The sequence below is a fragment of the Equus caballus genome, chromosome 26, assembly GCF_041296265.1.
Source record: "Equus caballus isolate H_3958 breed thoroughbred chromosome 26, TB-T2T, whole genome shotgun sequence".
Taxonomy (NCBI): Eukaryota; Metazoa; Chordata; class Mammalia; order Perissodactyla; family Equidae; genus Equus; species Equus caballus.
Window position 1 is genome coordinate 23823410 of NC_091709.1, and position 17215 is coordinate 23840624.

Sequence of the window (17215 nt, forward strand, 5' to 3'; positions counted from 1 at the left end):
ATGTCACTGTTGCTTGCAAGTTTCAAGCAGCTGTTTCTAAAACCAGTTACAAAATCCAGAAGGGCAGTTAGTTGGTTGGACTACCACTCTCTCCCCTCTAGCTTGGATAACAATTGTTGTGGCTTACTTTCAGGGCCAGAGGGCGGACAAGATACGGATCAACATCCATATTTGCAGTAAAGCTGAAAGTGTACAGCTTTCTGGGATGGAGTCAAAGATCTAAGTGTGTTCTGACTGGAGGAACAGATATTTGCACAGATGGATATGGGATTAGAAAATAGGCCAGATGAGGATCAATGTTCCAACCCTACCTTTTTTCCAGACATTCTAGTTAAAGACAAAACAACCACAGTCTGCTGTGGAAGGGAAAGATAGATGAAGGCAGTAGCATGCATTCTGTCTTCCTGACATATTTGCTCCTGGAGAGAACCACAGATCTGTGGGGCAGCAGTGTGAGAAAAATCATAGTCCAGGGGAGCAGGAAGCTATAAAAAATTCTCTGTAGAATCTTGAACACAAAGAGTTATATCACATCCTCTACATGTAAATATAAAGACACAGATATACCCATGATGAGCATGCAATTTTGACAAAAAAAAGAATTTTTTAAAATTGTTTAAAATTAAAAAATAATTTCACTTTTTAGTGTTGATTATGTCACAGATATAATAAAAGTATACAGTAAGAAGGTTGTACATGCCAGCAAATAGCAGCATCAAATTCCTTCATCCTTCATGGCAGTGGCTTTACCCCGCTGTCTCCAAGAAGTTAATGATGTCAATTTTTTAATTGGATGTTGTTGGCATCCAAACAGCTCACTCGTCTGCCTCCCTGCTGTTCTCTGAAAATGCTCTTGGCAGAGGGAACATGACAGACAGTCCTCCTTCCTCAGAGTGCCAAGTATCCCACTTCTAACGTTTAAAATGGCCTCTTACGTGAACAAAATTCACGATTCTTTACACACCAGAGAAGTGAAAAACATTGTGGATTCCTGCTTTGAACCAACTCAGACAGTGGTTATGCACTCAGAAAGGAAGAAAATCTTTACCAAGTTGAGGAAGAGTGAGTGTCTTAGAATGCAAACATTGAAATCGTATTTAGGTGTTGAAATACTATAGGCTTTTATCTTTTATCTTTTTGCTCTAAAAGTTACAATGTGACATGCAATCTCGAGTGCGCTTACCTGGAATCCCCAAGTGATAGCCAGTAGTGAAGTTGGCTTTAAATCCAGCTTTGGTCAACAGATTGTCAGTGATGAGAAGCACAGTCATTCTGTTGGTGGTTGAGAACACGTCCTTTACTGGACCAGGCCCTGTGTACACAGCTGCTCCAAAGAAAAACGAGATCATCAGTGAGACGATACTTTGAATCTAGAAGGAAATACACCTTTTTGCTCACTTACATCTTTTAGAGGTACACTGCATGCAGCATGGTTGCTCATGAAGCAGCACATGTAAATAAATGTGTATATTCTTTTACATTTTGAACACTGCTTCTAGGAAAATCAACTTCTCTACTGACCTTTTTCAATATTACTTGAGGTTTCTGAAGCTCTATAATGATGAATTACTCATAATATTATCTGGTGTAACACCGCTACTATTCAAAGCTCATGTTGTCCTGGAAAAATGATTATTTATTTGCTTTTAAAGACCTTCATAAAATAACAGAAATTATAGTTTCCTTTAGTAAATTTTTGTCCAAACTTATTTGATATTTTTTGTGAGTTGAATCATTAACCTAGTCTGAACGATGGATTAATTAGAGACAGATAATATAAACCTAAATGGTGGTTTTCAAATCTTTTGGCACTAATTACTGGGCTTTGGGGGTTTCAGAAACAATGAAATACTCTTTACTCAACAATAAAGACTTAAGCTAATTAAAAATATGTTCATCTTATTAAATATTTTATATATTGGAATGTTTGAGAGCGATTCTGTTTCAAAAGAACTTCTTGCACACAAATTTGAAAATTATGATTCTGAGATTCTTTTGGGATTCTTATTTACTTTTCAACGATTGATGTAGATACTAAGAGGTGGAATGATGAAAATGGATTTTTCTTAGACCATGAGGACATTGAAGTTTTTATTAGGGCAATGTAATCTGAAAATGGGGGAACTACTTGAAAGGCGTTTATAATTGTGTATTCGAAAATCAAATTTGAAGTTCCTCAGTTCTTGCTAGCACTAGCCTGCTAGCCTCACAGAGACTTTCACTGTTTATTTCTTCTGTGGGTGGCTTTCAAAATCCTCTCCCAGGAAGCTGGAACTCTAGATCTTTGTGGGAGTTTGCTGAAGAACCCCACATAAGGGATGATGGATTAGCATGGCTGGGGAACTCTCTCTACCACCCTGCCCTTTGTTGCTATAGAAAGTGCCCTCTGGAGTCTTCGCGTGTTGGTGGCAGCATTCATGTGATCGTATCCTGATTCCATAGATATCTGCCCAGATTTTTATAGGACATGATTAATATGAGTCCAAAGTACAGTTAGATAAAACGCTTTTACTTGTAAAGTGTGTTGTTTCATGCATTCCAGTTGACCCTTTACTCATTTTCATAATTTAATGTATGACTTATCAAAACACACTTCTTTCTTAAAAATTGGTAGTAGTTGACTAAGATACTAGCTATTATATTTGACTGATTTTTATTACATTAACATGTATTTTATGATCTAGGTACAATAATTTCCCCTAGAACAGTACACTGTTCCCCTTATTTATTTAAAAAAATCCATGATCAATAGATAATAGGGAAAAACCAACTTTGGTCAATTTTTGAATCATTCTCAGTTACTTATATAGAGGTAGCTAGTACTAGACACACAGACAATCAAAGTAATAATAACACGATTTAGTCTACACAGAAATTGAAATATAATGACGTACACCTGAAATTTATATAATGTTACAAACCAAAGTTACTTCACTATAATTTTTTTTAAAAAGTGATAATAAAATATAAAATAAAAATTCTTTAAAAATTTTATATAACAAACACTATTTTGTTAGGTTGAAGTGAAATAAAACTTGATTTAATAGCTATCTTTGGACATCTGATGTACACAGAGTGCATAGAAAATTGCATAAAAGGTGTCCTCAGTTCTTATTCTCCAAGGTATGATGCTTATTGTAGTGAATTAGTATTGGCTGGTATTGGCTGGTAATGATCAAGAACATTAATTTTGGTTTGCCAAGAATGCTCAAGAAGAAAATTATTCCGTCATCATTGCAAATACTCCATATATTAAAGACTCCACATAAAATTTGACATGTTACTCTACTGTTGTGTTTTCATTCTGCTAGTTATAAAAGAAAGAGTGATTACGTTTATTAAGAAATGCTCTCTCCACCAGTCCAACATCTTGAGCCATTCAACTTTCACACTAGATTGCAGACTTACCTAAGAGCAAGGAATCATCTCCCTCACCATCTCTGATTTCAACTACATCTGCAATATTTTCTAAGTCAAATTCTTGAAAATGAAGTTGTATATTCTTTCCCTCTTGTGCATTTAAATTCCAAACACCTTAGAAGTAAGAAAGAACAACACATTTGTTTAATTTAGAGCACAATTCTTTTGATTCTTGTTAAAAGCTTCACGTTCTTGAGAATTTCTGATCACTTTCAAAGATCGTTTTGCATTTTATAAAAACCAATATTCCAAGTTATTTTTTATATTTGTATGAGGAAATATACTGATCTGGTCAAGAATATTTATAGTAAAATTTCAATTAAATTCTCAATAACTTACTATAATTGAATTTGTCTTCTTTATCTAAAATGGAATATTTCAATCAAAGCTTGCATATAGACTTTTAGTTCTACAATCTAAAATTTATGACTATCAAAAGATATTAATATTCTAGTTACATTTATTTTATTTTCCATGATTATAGTTAGAGGAAAATGAGGTGATTAAAATGTAATTTGTAGGGCAAGTAAACTTTAACATTTTTAAAGTAATTATTATCTTTATTTGCACACGTTGTATGCTGGTAGTTCATTTTGGAAAAGATCAAACCAAAACAAAATTATTAGCCTTAGTATCAATAAACATTCCAGTTCTTTCTTAATTCCTTAAACAATTTAGTCTTCAGATTCTATCCTAGGGCCCTTCCTCATTCTGTATGAGCAATCTCATTCACTCTTAGGGAAGATCATTTCATCAATATAGTAATGACTTCTAAGTATTTTCTTCATTTTTTTGACAAACAGACAAATTCATCCAATTATTTACTGTCTATGGATATATATATCTCTCAAACCCAACATGCATTAAAGGGAACACGGAATTATCTTTTTCCTAAACTCACCCTTCTTATTCTTTCTATCTCAGTAAATGGCACCACTAATCATCCACTCACAGTGGTCTCCACCAGAAACCCTGGTATCTTTCTTGCCCTTCTCTCTCCTACAACATCCAATCAATCACCAAGATCTGTCAATACCACCTCCTATATCCCTTGAATTCCATTTACTTCTCAGTCTCTCTTGCCACTATCTGAGTTCAAGTCTGTTATTTCTCATCTCCTAATTGGTGATGCTGATGGCTCCCTTGCCACTTATCTCTGATCCTGCAGCCAGATGGATCCATCTAAAACTCAAGCTTGATTTTATCACTATTTTCCTGTAAACCATTCCAAGTCTCCCCAGTGCTCTCAGAATAAAATCCAAACTGCTTAACATGGTGTGAAATTCCTTCACGCCTCCAATTTCATTTGTTATCATTACTTAATTTTGCTTGGACACTGAAGAAAAAGTCAAGATCTTCTATCTCAGAACATTCGTGTTAAGTATCTCTTACATCCCTCCACAGCATCCTGCTTTTGCCCTTTTAATAACAGTACCTTGGACATTTTGTAATGCCTGACAACTTATCTGAATCTCTATCTAGACTGCAATATGTCTGCTTTCTCTTGACTTACTCAGTGCCTAACAAGTAAAGTGCTCAAGAAATATTTGTTGAATAAATCAATACATTTAATAAATTTCTCCAAATTGTTATCGGAATTTTGCACTTATTTCTGTATTTTTTAGATCATTACTTTGTTCTAGTGATAAATTTGAAAGATATCTTCAATGTAAAGTAGAGATGATAATCTCTAGTTCCCCATACAAGTCAAATTAGATTAATGGCTGTTTATTTTTTTGGATCAGATATCTCCCTGTAATAGTGACTTATTCTCCTATGAAAATGATACTTAACTTATCTCTGGATCATTTCAAGGAAGAACAGTTGACATTTTCTAACAATACATTTTTCACTGTCATTGGAGCATTTCTTTCACTGGTCAAATTCTCCATTTAAATTGGCGGTGCTGACCAGGTACTGCCATGGGAGGAACATGTCTGTTTCCCAGACTTATTAATGTGGAATCTTTGTAGGATGGGCTGGGGAATCTGTATGTTACTGCAATCTCTCTGCAGCTCTAAGTTCCTCTTGTTAGAAATATTGACCTAGAGATAGGCTTTGTGCAGTTATAGCAAACTAGTCCTCTCTAGACTCAGATTTTTTGTCTTGCTTATTATTTCATCTTTTCACTGAGAATCTAATCACATTACTCTAGCTGCCTGCTTTACTGACACTCATCTATATCTACAAAAAGTGTAGATGTCACAGTTGGCTCTTTACTTTTTATACTTTCCACTGACTTTATTCTATCAAATTGCAAACTTCTAATATGCACTGTAGACATACTATGCATAATCAAGGGAGTGATTCAGAAAGCAGTGTCTGGAGTAACGCTGACTCATTGGATTTTATTCAACTTTTTAAATTGAGAATTACAGTAGTAGCACCTGCTTCAAATAATTACTGTAAGAATTAACTGAAATAATATATATTAAGCACTAGCACAGTGCCTGGCATGAAATAAGTGCTCTAAAAAAGTTAGTTATTATTACTGTTATTCTTGTTGTTATCATTGTATTAAGCAATCTCACAGATGTGGTAGGTGTATCCAGGTTTGGCAAGTTTAGAATCTGCTTGGCTGTGTCAAGAGAGGAATCTAACCTTGATGTAGACATTTGTTTCTTATGGCCTGGAAAAGAAATGACTTACAGAAAGCCTGATTAGGGTAGTTGTTGGGAAAGTTCATAGAAGTGAAGGTTGTATTTGGCTCCCACAGTTCAAAAGGTCCTCCACAGTCCGCTGAAAAGGAAAGCAATGAAAACTCATTAGTAAGATAATGTTTATTTCAGAAAGATAATACTATATACCAACAAATTTCCAATTATATTTCTTGCAATACTTGTTTTGACAGACAAATTTTTAAGTTGTGTAAGGGAAAACCTTGCAACTCAAGTAAGGGAAAAATACAGGTTAACAGGTCTCTTTACTGAAGAAATTCTCAAAACCTTAGCTATTCTTGCACCCCTATGTTAATTGCATCATTATTCACAATAGCCAAGACTTGAAAGAAACCTAGGTGCCCATCAAGGGATGAATGGATAAAGAAGATGTGGCATATATACATAATGCAATACTACTCAGCTATAAGAAATGATGAAATCTGGCCATTTGTGACAAAATGGATGGATCTTGAGGGTATTATGCTGAGTGAAATAAGTGAGAGGGAGAAAATCAAATACCATATGATCTCACTCACAAGGAGAAGATAAAAACAACGACAAACAAACACATAGCAACAGAGATTGGATTGGTGGTGACCATAGCAGAAGGAGGGAGGGGAGAGGGCAACAGGAGATATTAGGCTCACATGTGTGGTGATGGACTATAATTAGTTTTTGGGTGGTGAACATGATGTAATCTACACAGAATTAGAAATATATTACGATGTACATCCGAAAGCTATATAATGTTATAATCCAACGTTACTGCAATAAAAAATAAAAATTAAAAGAATATAATAAAAAATAAAGAATTACAGTAATTAAAAAAAAAACCCTTAGATATTCTTATGTTCTTTGTCAATCTCCAAGAGGGTATAATAGTGTGCGGCACACATGATAGTATGCAGTCCAAAATTTTGGGGGCAAGGAGACACTTTTGCTGAGCATCTTTGCAAATAAACATCATGAAATAGGGTATCAATGCCCTGCTGTAGAAAAAACAAAGGATCTTTACAATAGGACAAATTTTATATCTGCCACTCTCTTATGGGAAGGGCTAGTAAATCATTAAATCTGCCGTTTCTGGTTTTCTTTCTCTTCTTCTCTTTATTTTTTTCCAGTAGAAAGAAAGGTTAGTCCTCCTGTATATTGAGATATTTGACTGTCAGGAACAGGAGGCAAATTGAAACCCCACTTGCCAAATAACTGTTCTAGACTGATCTGTTAGCCAACATTGTCCAGGAGTCAGGTTGGGACTCGGCTTAATGCAAATTTACTAGAAAAACAGAGCATAGATCTTCCACTTAAGAGTATGGTGCTTTAAGTAGGTAGATTAACCTTATGGAATTCTTAGCCTACTTTATAGTTATCTTCTTACTTATTAGAAGAAAATTCTGAAGAAATGTAATAATTCATCAACTACTTTGAGTATCCCAACTTTATCTCATTTTTATTACTATGTTACATTTAAGATCAAAAGAATACAAATAATCTAATTTGAAGAATATATAAAACTGGGATAAATATGTATTTTTCCTTATATTAAAGGCAGATGATACTGAAGTTATTTAATCTCAATAAGATAGATATCAGATTATAGGAGAGATAATTAAATGTCTCTACACCTACAGCTGTGCCTTCAGTCATATGCTCTTCTTTGATCCCTCTTTTAAATGTCCTCTGCCTTACTTATGAGGATCCTTTGAAATTCATGTGCACCTTCCAAGTTTGTATGTAATAAGCCTCTTAGACCTGAATTCATGATGTATACAATGGGACAGAGAGGCAGGTGCTGTGGCTCGACAATAATATCATTGTCAATCTATCTTGTTCTGTAAGGTGGTAGGGCCCAGTCCACCTTATGCGCCCTCTTGGGCCAGGCATGTCCCGACCTGGATGTATTTAGCAAGAATAATAAAACCTCTATAAACCCTTATCACTTGCAAAGTGTTTCCAGGTACATTGTTTCATTTAGGGAGAGAACATGGTATATAAAAAAAGACGTCTTGGAGCTGGTGAATTAAAATTGTTGCTCTGAGTTAGCTATTTGTCTTTTTGAGACTCGGTTTTCTCAAACACAGATAGATATTAGAGATTTTCAGAATTGTTGTATAGATCAGACATAATTTATGAAAAGTGCTGCAACTGCCCCCATGGCCAAGTGCTTAAGTCTGCATGCTCCGCTTCAGCAGCTCAGGGTTTCCTGGTTTGGATCCTGGGAGTAGACAGCACCACTCATCATGCCATGCTGAGGTGGTGTCCCATATAGGAGAGCTAGAAGGACCTACAACTAGAATATACAACTATGTGCTGAGGGCTTTGGGGAGAAGAAGAAAAAAACAAAACAAAATAAAAAGAAGATTGACAACAGATGTTAGCTCAGGTGCCATTCTTAAAAAAAAAAAAAGAAAAAGAAAACAAAAGTGCCTACACATTACCTGGCATAGTCAGTACTGATTTTCAATGCAAACTTGTGGATTAGGTAAGTACTATTATTCTTTCAATTTTAAATGGAAAATCGGAGCATTGGAGGTATTCAGTCATTTGCTAATACTGTACACATCCAGTAGTGTCAAAGTCAAGACTTCCACTCAGTTAATCTCAAACTCATTCCACAGAACATTACCGTCTCCTACTGAGTTGATTAAACTCTTAATCATTTCCACTGTCTGGTCCAAGCCATAGGCAGGGTTTAGACTAAGTTTCAATAAGTGGCACTTGATGGGTTTGTGGCATATACTTAATAGGTATAGACAAGGAGAAGGAGGACAGAAGTGAACGTAGGAAAAAGTACTAACAAGTAAGGTCAATGATGGATAGATCTAGAAGGAAGAAAGCACTGTACAGAGGGTGCTAAAGAAGATATTTGAACCAAAGAAAGAGTGATAATGGGGAAGAAGGGCAGGTCTCCACTGGGAAAGCTGAGGGAAAGGCTGAGGGAATTGTCTGCTGTCACAGCAGCTGCTCCTCTGAGGCAAACACTCCTTGATGATGTGACTAATTGTCTTCCAAAGATTTCTGAAGAAGGATCTATTACAACTCCTCAACTCCCGCATACATCAAATCATTTAATTTTAATAAATCTGGGTGCCGTGAAATGCTTCCGTTAATTCTCGATGAAACTAACACAGAAGGGAAAAATGTAACATCAGGGACAAAAACCACACTGCAGTTTGAAGACTGGAAAATCAGATCTTCCTATTTCACAAATTTAGCCATGGCCAGTGTGATTAGCAGGGTTTTTTTCTTTTTGTTATTGATTTTTAACCATCATTCTCATCTTCTCTTCAAGGAATAGGAAAATTTCAAACTCAAATACTCTTAATGTGGGAATAGCCAACATTTTGGAGAACATTGAACTTTCACATAACTAAACACTTAACAGTACATTATGTTGTTGTAGATGAGTAGGTAGGACTGTAAGAAACACATGACCAGAACTAAAATATTACGTATAACTGTTACGCCTACCAAGGCAGGCAGTTTACTTAGCATTTCTCCACTAAACAGAAGCCTTAGAAAATTCATTCTTTTAAAATACTTAAGAAGTACTTTTCGAAATGTATTTCAAATATAATTTTATATCAAATAACTGACCAGTAACATAACTCTCATCCTGGGCCTGATAAGATATATCATTTACTCTCTGTATATAAATGACTGCAAAGAATTGGGAAAGCACTTTAAGCCACTCTACATACGATGACACAATTTATTTTAATGGTGGTGGTGTTATAGTGGAGATATAGCATGTGCTTCTTAACAGAAGTGCCAAAGACTCATTAAATGTAATTCAGGATGTCGCAAGCATGCTGTGTCATTAGATAAACCATCCCCATCCAGAGAACAAGAGTTAAATTGGTACTGGGAACTCTTTTCATCTACAGTTGTTAAACTCTTTCATTTTTCTTTTTCTTGGAGCTGTTCTCTCAAAGTCTTGCATTCTGGTTAATTTCTTACTATGCCAATGGGGATTTTCACTACATATGCTATGTACATAACGTGGTATTTTGCAAAGTGGTTGTCAGGGATAGATATTCTCCTTGTGGATGTCATTTTTAATACATACTTAAGCCTCTGCCATCCATGAACATGCATCAATATAAAGGCATTTACTGCAGGTGGAAAGGAGGAGAGCCCAGCTTTCATTTACAATAAGAGGGTTTGAATTAAAGATATATTTGATAAAACAAGAAACAAGAAATAAAGATATGGTAAAAATACATTTTTGACTGGTACTCTTACCTGAGGGAAACAAGAGATGTAATTCACATTGATTTTTGAATATGTTGAAAGTGGCTAATTTTTAAAATCAGCAATTATTTTTTATCATCCTAGTAATACATGGTCCCACAGTATTACAGATAACATTTAAAAAGTTTAGGTTGTAATATAAAATGAAATCTCCCATGAAAACTTTGTGTTCAGTTTATGAAAATTTATGTTTCCATTAACAGGTTATAGTGACCAGCCATGATGTTAATATTATTATTACATTTATGACAATAAAGTTCAAATTTTCATTCATTGTGGCCTAAATTTTATTTGTAATTAACAGAAATATAGCCAATGATAGCTCTAATAAATAAGCTATTAGCTTTAAAGGTAAAAAAGATGAGAACAAAATAGAATAGCAATAAAAAATACATTGAGACAGGAGCATACGAGTATTGAGAGGAGCATAATTTTTTTAGGGATTTGAATATCAACTCATACCGATGATACAAGAGGCAAGCAACTCTACTGGAATATGGCCACCAATTACAAGAGAGGTTGGTAGGTTCTAAGTCATTTCTACATGAAGAACTAAAAGTAGACTATTTAGCTCTAAGTATAATGTCATGCCTATGAAACTCCAAATTAACTTTTATTTTGTCGTTGGAAATGGAAAATGGCCTATCAAGGGTCAAATAGAGCAAAACTGTGGAAATAAAGAATGACTATTATAATAGCTAAAACCGTAGCTTGTTTTTTTCTTTCTTAACTAGTTTTAATAGTCAAAGAAATAAGTTAGGAGGCTGAAATGCGGCTTTCTTTTTGTATATACCTATTTTATTTAGTAGGTATCTAGTCACGAATTATCCCAATTGTGTTGCAAATTGGCATGATATTTGTATACTGGAAAGTTTCCTTTTTTAAAGTGTTCTCAATACAGTCCCCACATTTAAGTTATTTGTGCTGGTGTCGCAGGGCAGCAATCCTAGAACTGATGCTGCAGTAAGTGACGGAAGTGACAAAATTATGAAAACTGAGCTTATATTTCCCCAAACTAGGCTCAGTGTGATCCCTAGACACAAGGAGGGAAACTGACCTTTGCTAGTCAGTTACTTGTCTGGGCTCATTTTCTTATTTAAATGCTCTATAAGAGCCAAAGAAAGGCTATTAGCCAGTCAGCCATGGTTTCCTTTTATTTCTGCTTAAACAAATCAGTGATCTGGAACCAGAAAAGCTCTGCTCAAATAAGAATTTCACTGAACCAATTGCACATGGCATTAGAATGAAATTGTTCAGAATGCATTTGATGGTAATTAACATTTTCTGCTGTGCTAAATATTGCCCTGAAGTGAACCATTTGGAAACTGGAACAAATATATTCTGGGCAAATTCTAAAGTTTATATTTTAAAATCAGATGGGTTATTCCAGCGTTATAATTTCCCTATTGTTAAAATAACGTAGGAGAACATGCTTCCTTGACATTGAGGGATTATGCTTTTCTCTTTCTGACTGGAATAGAAATGAGGACTGTATGGGTTTTACAGATAAAAATTTAGTATGGGAAATCATATTTAAACCTTTATTTATATGTATGATATTATGTGCAAAATTATCTCAAATTTTCTATTTTACATAATGATAAGATTTTGCTACTTTTAAAACATCAAGCCTGTGAAACTGGTTACTTCCACTTAGAAAATTTTTCTTCTTGACCACTTACTGATGAATGGGGGGATACGCTGGCAGGAAAGATTATGAAGAAAATCTATCGTTTAAAATGATTGCAATAACAAAATAGCAAGATGTTGCTAATATCTGGTATTCATGGGAATTATTTACCAAACAAGCAGTGATTTTAATGATTATGGTTTTTTTTGCATGAAAATCTTTTATAAAATAGACAAATGTTTTTGTGCACCTACACAAAATGAAGGAGACAATTATTTTTAAACAATGCCCCAAATCCCAAATTATTGCATTCCCATTGGTATTTTCTCCATCCCAATCCCCACCATCGTTTTCAAGCTTTAGTTCTGGTATAAAAATTTTCTTTGATAAAAATAAAGAGAGAGAGATAGAGGCTTAGTTCGTATCTAACAATGTTCATTGATCATCTATTTATATGATGTTAAGAACCAGTAAGACACGGGCAAAGCGAAGTGAATTAGACTCAGAGTTTGATCTTAAGAAATTCACTTCTTGCCACAGTTTCGTGGCCACTATTACACGAGAATGTTCAGTACTTTCCTGCTTTTGTTTCAATTTTATGAGCGTCATTCTGTCGCTTAATCTTAATATTGCCTTAAAGCTTTCTCTAGTTCATGCTCTCTTCTTCCAAGTCCTCTGTCACTTACTTCTCTCATTTATTATTTTTAGGGGCATATAGTTGCATATTGCTTTTAGTATTTATTTATATGCATTATATTTATTTATTTTTCCATGTGTCAATGATTATTGCCACATCTTACATTTCTTATGCAGTGCTTTGTACATACTAGATATCTATAAAATTTGAATGAATGTTTGAAATCTTGAGGAATTTATGTATAACCCATATAAACATCTAAACATGTTAATACACAAGATGCTAATTATAAAATTATATAAACCTTTTGGTTGGCTGTAAGTACAAATTCAATATGGCAATATAATTCTATCCTCATCCTAACGGCAGCTCATTTGTTGCATGTTCTCAAACACCAGTCATTTATCTTTAGAGCTTTTGAGTTGTTTAAGCCACTCAGCTGAAAAGTCTGCTTTTATTTTTTAGCTTAAGGATTGGAAGCAGGAAAATATATAGTTTTGGAAATAAAACCAAATTTGAATATGTCCAGCAAATTGATTTGCTGACGTGAACATGGGAGAAGTTTCAGGTGTGCTTGGAAGGAAATGGGAAATTGAAAAAGTGCTCTGTTTGTGGGTTCAGATCCACAACAGAACAAAAACATCCAGAAGGTTTGACACAAGCAAACCTGTAGAGCTAGATCAGCTTCCAAGCAACATAATCCAAAGACAAATGGGATGTTTTTGCATCAAAACTACAATGTAGTGAAAACATCCCAATAGAAGGACAATAGGTGTTTGATAACATTTATCATTATATGCTGTTTTTTTTCTGTGAAATCCCATAGTCTGAAAGTGGTATGAAGTCATTATCTCCTTTGACATGGATAAAATAAATGGTAATGTCACTTTTACTTCTGAAATGTGGTGTTTCCATTTTGACTCAAGAGCACAGGTAGACACAGGCTCTATTTTATTCTTTTGAGTTAAAGATCCCAGATCCCGTAGGACCTGGAAAGCCGATCACTGCTCAACTGCAGCTCATTAGTGGCTCCATGAGGGGAGCACATTGCAAGACCTCACAAATGCACCATTTCAGGATAAAATATTTTGTGTGATCCAGGTCTGTATATTCAAAGTCCAGGCCCAATGATTACTATCAAATTATTCTGGAAATGGGCTCAGTAGGTTTCAAACTTAATCAAACTCCTCCTGAGAGCCTAACGTCACTCCTTAAGGAGGCTATGAGATTCTTAAGGCTGCTTCCCAAAAGACTATAGGCCATGCCACACTGCCAGTACAGCGTTAGTTTGTATTCTAGTGAAAACAAAATGGAAATCAGTATCTGCATTATTTTTAAAAATGAAAAGATACTAAAATTATCATAAATATGATGCATAGCAAAGTACTAAGTGATTTTCTTTGTGAATTCATGTATAACATATAATATTTTGCTGGCTTCAATTTTACTTATATTTTAAAGTCTTTGATTTTCAGTGAAAAAATAATATTTGGCAGAAATAAAAAGTGAGCCAAATAAAGACCTACCTGATAATATTAATGACTTAATTAGGGAAAATGCACGCTAAGGTTACTTACTAGGAAGTTCTGGTGGAGGAGTTGGGACCAAAGTTGGTTCTGGATAAAGACTCACATTGCAAATCCCATTTGTTAGGCTAATGTCATCCAATGCTATGTCGCTCAGGAGCTGGTTCTTAAAAGCATTAAAAGCAACCTGTAATTCAGAGAGGCATATGAAATGATTCTCCTCTAATCTTCTCTGACTTGATTCTTCTTGTGGCCCAACAGTCTCCAGAGAATCAACATTGCCATCTCCAAATACAGGAGGACAAGTTAATGCATAGGGAAACATTGCTGGATCATGCTTTTCAAGGTCCTTCTGCTGAACCTAACTCTCTTACTATATGTTCATACTAGTCTAAATTTTCGTAAGTGTCTTCCTTCTGAGTTAGACAATATTGTCACAGTTACTCTCTCTCTAGGTCTTTCTCTTTCACTATATTGTCATACTCCATTGTACTCTGGGATGCATACACACCATCTGGCAGGGAGAACAACCTTTTCCCAGATTCTTCTCTCAATAATATTAGAAATACAGGTAGCTGTCTGCCTTCTTAGAGCATATAACCCCTGAAGGGAAGACAGACTGATTAGATAATTTAACTGGGAGAAGAAGGGAACAAGAGAAAATATGAGTATGATATGATCATTTGGGGCCAGCTGGAACAGTTCACCCAGGGAGCTGGGGTGAGATTCTTGTGAGGGTGATGTGCAGAGGACGCAGACCCAGGCTTGGGAGAAAGGTCCTGTGGTCAAATGAAACATAGTAAATTCTTAGGGACAGTGGGCATTTTAGCTGGATTTTCGTGGATCCTCTGTTCTGTAGGAGAGGAAAGACATAAACTAAATACCTGCTCTAGGCTATTTGCTATGCTAGGCACATTTACACATTATCTCATTTAATTTTTCCCACACTACTCTATAGTCATCCATTCACTCATTTGTTCATTCATTCCACCCACTTCATGGTAAGCACTATTCCAAATCAGGATTATTTTCTCCCTTTCATGCATGCCCAAGCGGAATTTCAAAGACACTAAAGTCACTTGTTCAAGATTTCTCAACAAAGTGGCAAAGCCAAGTGCAAATATTTCTAGAACTCAACACTTTCACTCTGCCTGATGAGCTAACTTTGAAAAAGTGGATGCAATTTTATTACTTTAGAAAAAACCTCAGTGAGTTGAGCCAGATTTGGCGACTGTAATACTAATTTCCCTGCTTCTGTCATCTCTGTTCTCTTAACATTCCATTTTCCTTTACCTTCCCTTGAATTATCGAAAACGAAGATGGAGAAGAAAACTTCACAGAATTGAAGGATAGAATCAGAAGAAAAAAAGGGAAAAAGGAAGGAAGGAAAGAAAGAAAGGTGGGAGAAATACAGATGACGGTCATTGATTACTGCCTGCCTTACAGCAAGTCATGAGAAAGAGCTAAAGCCTTCACTGAAGACAATGTCTATCCAAATATGCATCTTCTGAAAGTTTATACTCTCTTGTCTGAAATTATCCAATTAAAATATTGTTAATTTGGTCAAACTATTAGCTTATATTATCCTAGATTTCAATTGCAATCACTCTTAGGAAGAGAACACATTAAGCTGTTACCTAAAAAATTAATTCCCCCTAATGTGAAATAAATGATCAGAGACTTCCAATGATACATCTTATAGAATTTGTTTCTAAAGGAAATATATGGAGATTAAGTTAGAGTGGGGCAGGGTGGATGGATACTGGTGGACATGGACGTTCTAAGAGGAGCAGATAATTTCCTAGAAATGTATGGGGTTGATCCAGGTGGTATTTGTAAAATGTTGGAAGTCCTAGTTAGGCAGGGGACATGGGAAGACATGGTGGCTTGTGCTAGAAAGTTGCTCAATAAAGCTGAAATATCCTGCAAGGTTTCTATGGATTTTATGGCTCATTATAAGTGTACTTTCATGTAGTAAATTGTTATTCCATAAGTGGTTTTTAATAAGTCAATGAATAAATGAAAATAGAGGCACTCAAAGACAAAAAAAAGGAAGTAGATTAGGAAAGTAGAGAAAGTGACTTGGCTATATTCAGAAAATAATTTTTTTCACCATATATCATAAACTCTAATTGTATCATCATTTTTAGAATACAAATACATGACTATAAATAACAAAGTATTTTGCCAACCTTAAATTCCACAGTTTCATTTAAAGTAACTTGTCCATAATTCCATGTTTCTCCATAATTTCCTTCCTTTTGGAAAATCATCTTCTCCATGTTTTGGTCACTGCTGATATTAATGCTTAACTTATAGACATTTTCACCATACATGTAATACCTGGTTTGGAAACAAGCAAAAATGATTGTATTCCTACAACATTAGAATAAACGCATTTTAAGGTTCTTCTAAATCCTTTACTGCCTTTGATATGCCTCCTTTTCCCTTGCATGAGGGACTTGCTAGAGAAGGCACAGGCAGTCACCCAGCATTTTACTACAGTCATGTACCACATAACAAGGTTTTGTTGGTCAAGGATGGACCACATACATGATGGTGGACTCGTAAAATTAGTGCATACAGCCTACGTCTATAGTAGACTATACCACCTAGGTTTGTGTAAGTACACTGTATGATGTTCACAAAATGACAAAATTGCCTAACTGATGCATTTCTTAGAACATATCCTTGTCTTAGGTGACAAATGACTGTACTTTACTTTATCAATTGGAAAAGTAACGGCAAATGTATTAAAACTTGGGACAACATCTTAGTGAAAGCTGAGGCTGGCACTGGGAGAAAGGCAATGTTATTCCTTAAATAATATGATATTTAACATGTATCTACAACATACCAGAAACTAAGGCAAACTGGTTCCAAAGTAGGATCTAAAGGGAGACTTAAAAGTCCTACTCTTTCTCGTCTCCCTCCTGGTCCAGTTGGGGTGGAAATGTAAAATCCTGTAAAAACAACAAAAAACTTTTACTTCACTTAAATATTAGCATTTTCATTGTGAATATACCATTCAAAATCAGAAAAGAACAACTTTAAGATGAAAATATAAGGAAACATATCGAGGTGCAGT

The 17215-nt window shown here is 35.1% G+C and overlaps 1 protein-coding gene across 2 annotated transcripts in view; it reads right to left on the bottom strand.

Annotated features, from left to right (window-relative positions):
* The window catches only part of TMPRSS15 (transmembrane serine protease 15), a 128788-nt gene that overhangs the window by 58352 nt on the left and 53221 nt on the right, over positions 1–17215 (bottom strand). For both annotated transcript variants that reach the window (XM_003364217.3, XM_070252250.1), the window contains 6 exons: positions 16985–17090; positions 16320–16470; positions 14179–14314; positions 6070–6159; positions 3409–3534; positions 1184–1324 (listed from right to left, as the gene is read on the bottom strand). In XM_003364217.3, the coding sequence (XP_003364265.1) occupies positions 1184–1324; positions 3409–3534; positions 6070–6159; positions 14179–14314; positions 16320–16470; positions 16985–17090 (750 nt within the window). The remainder of the gene's footprint in view (positions 1–1183; positions 1325–3408; positions 3535–6069; positions 6160–14178; positions 14315–16319; positions 16471–16984; positions 17091–17215) is intronic.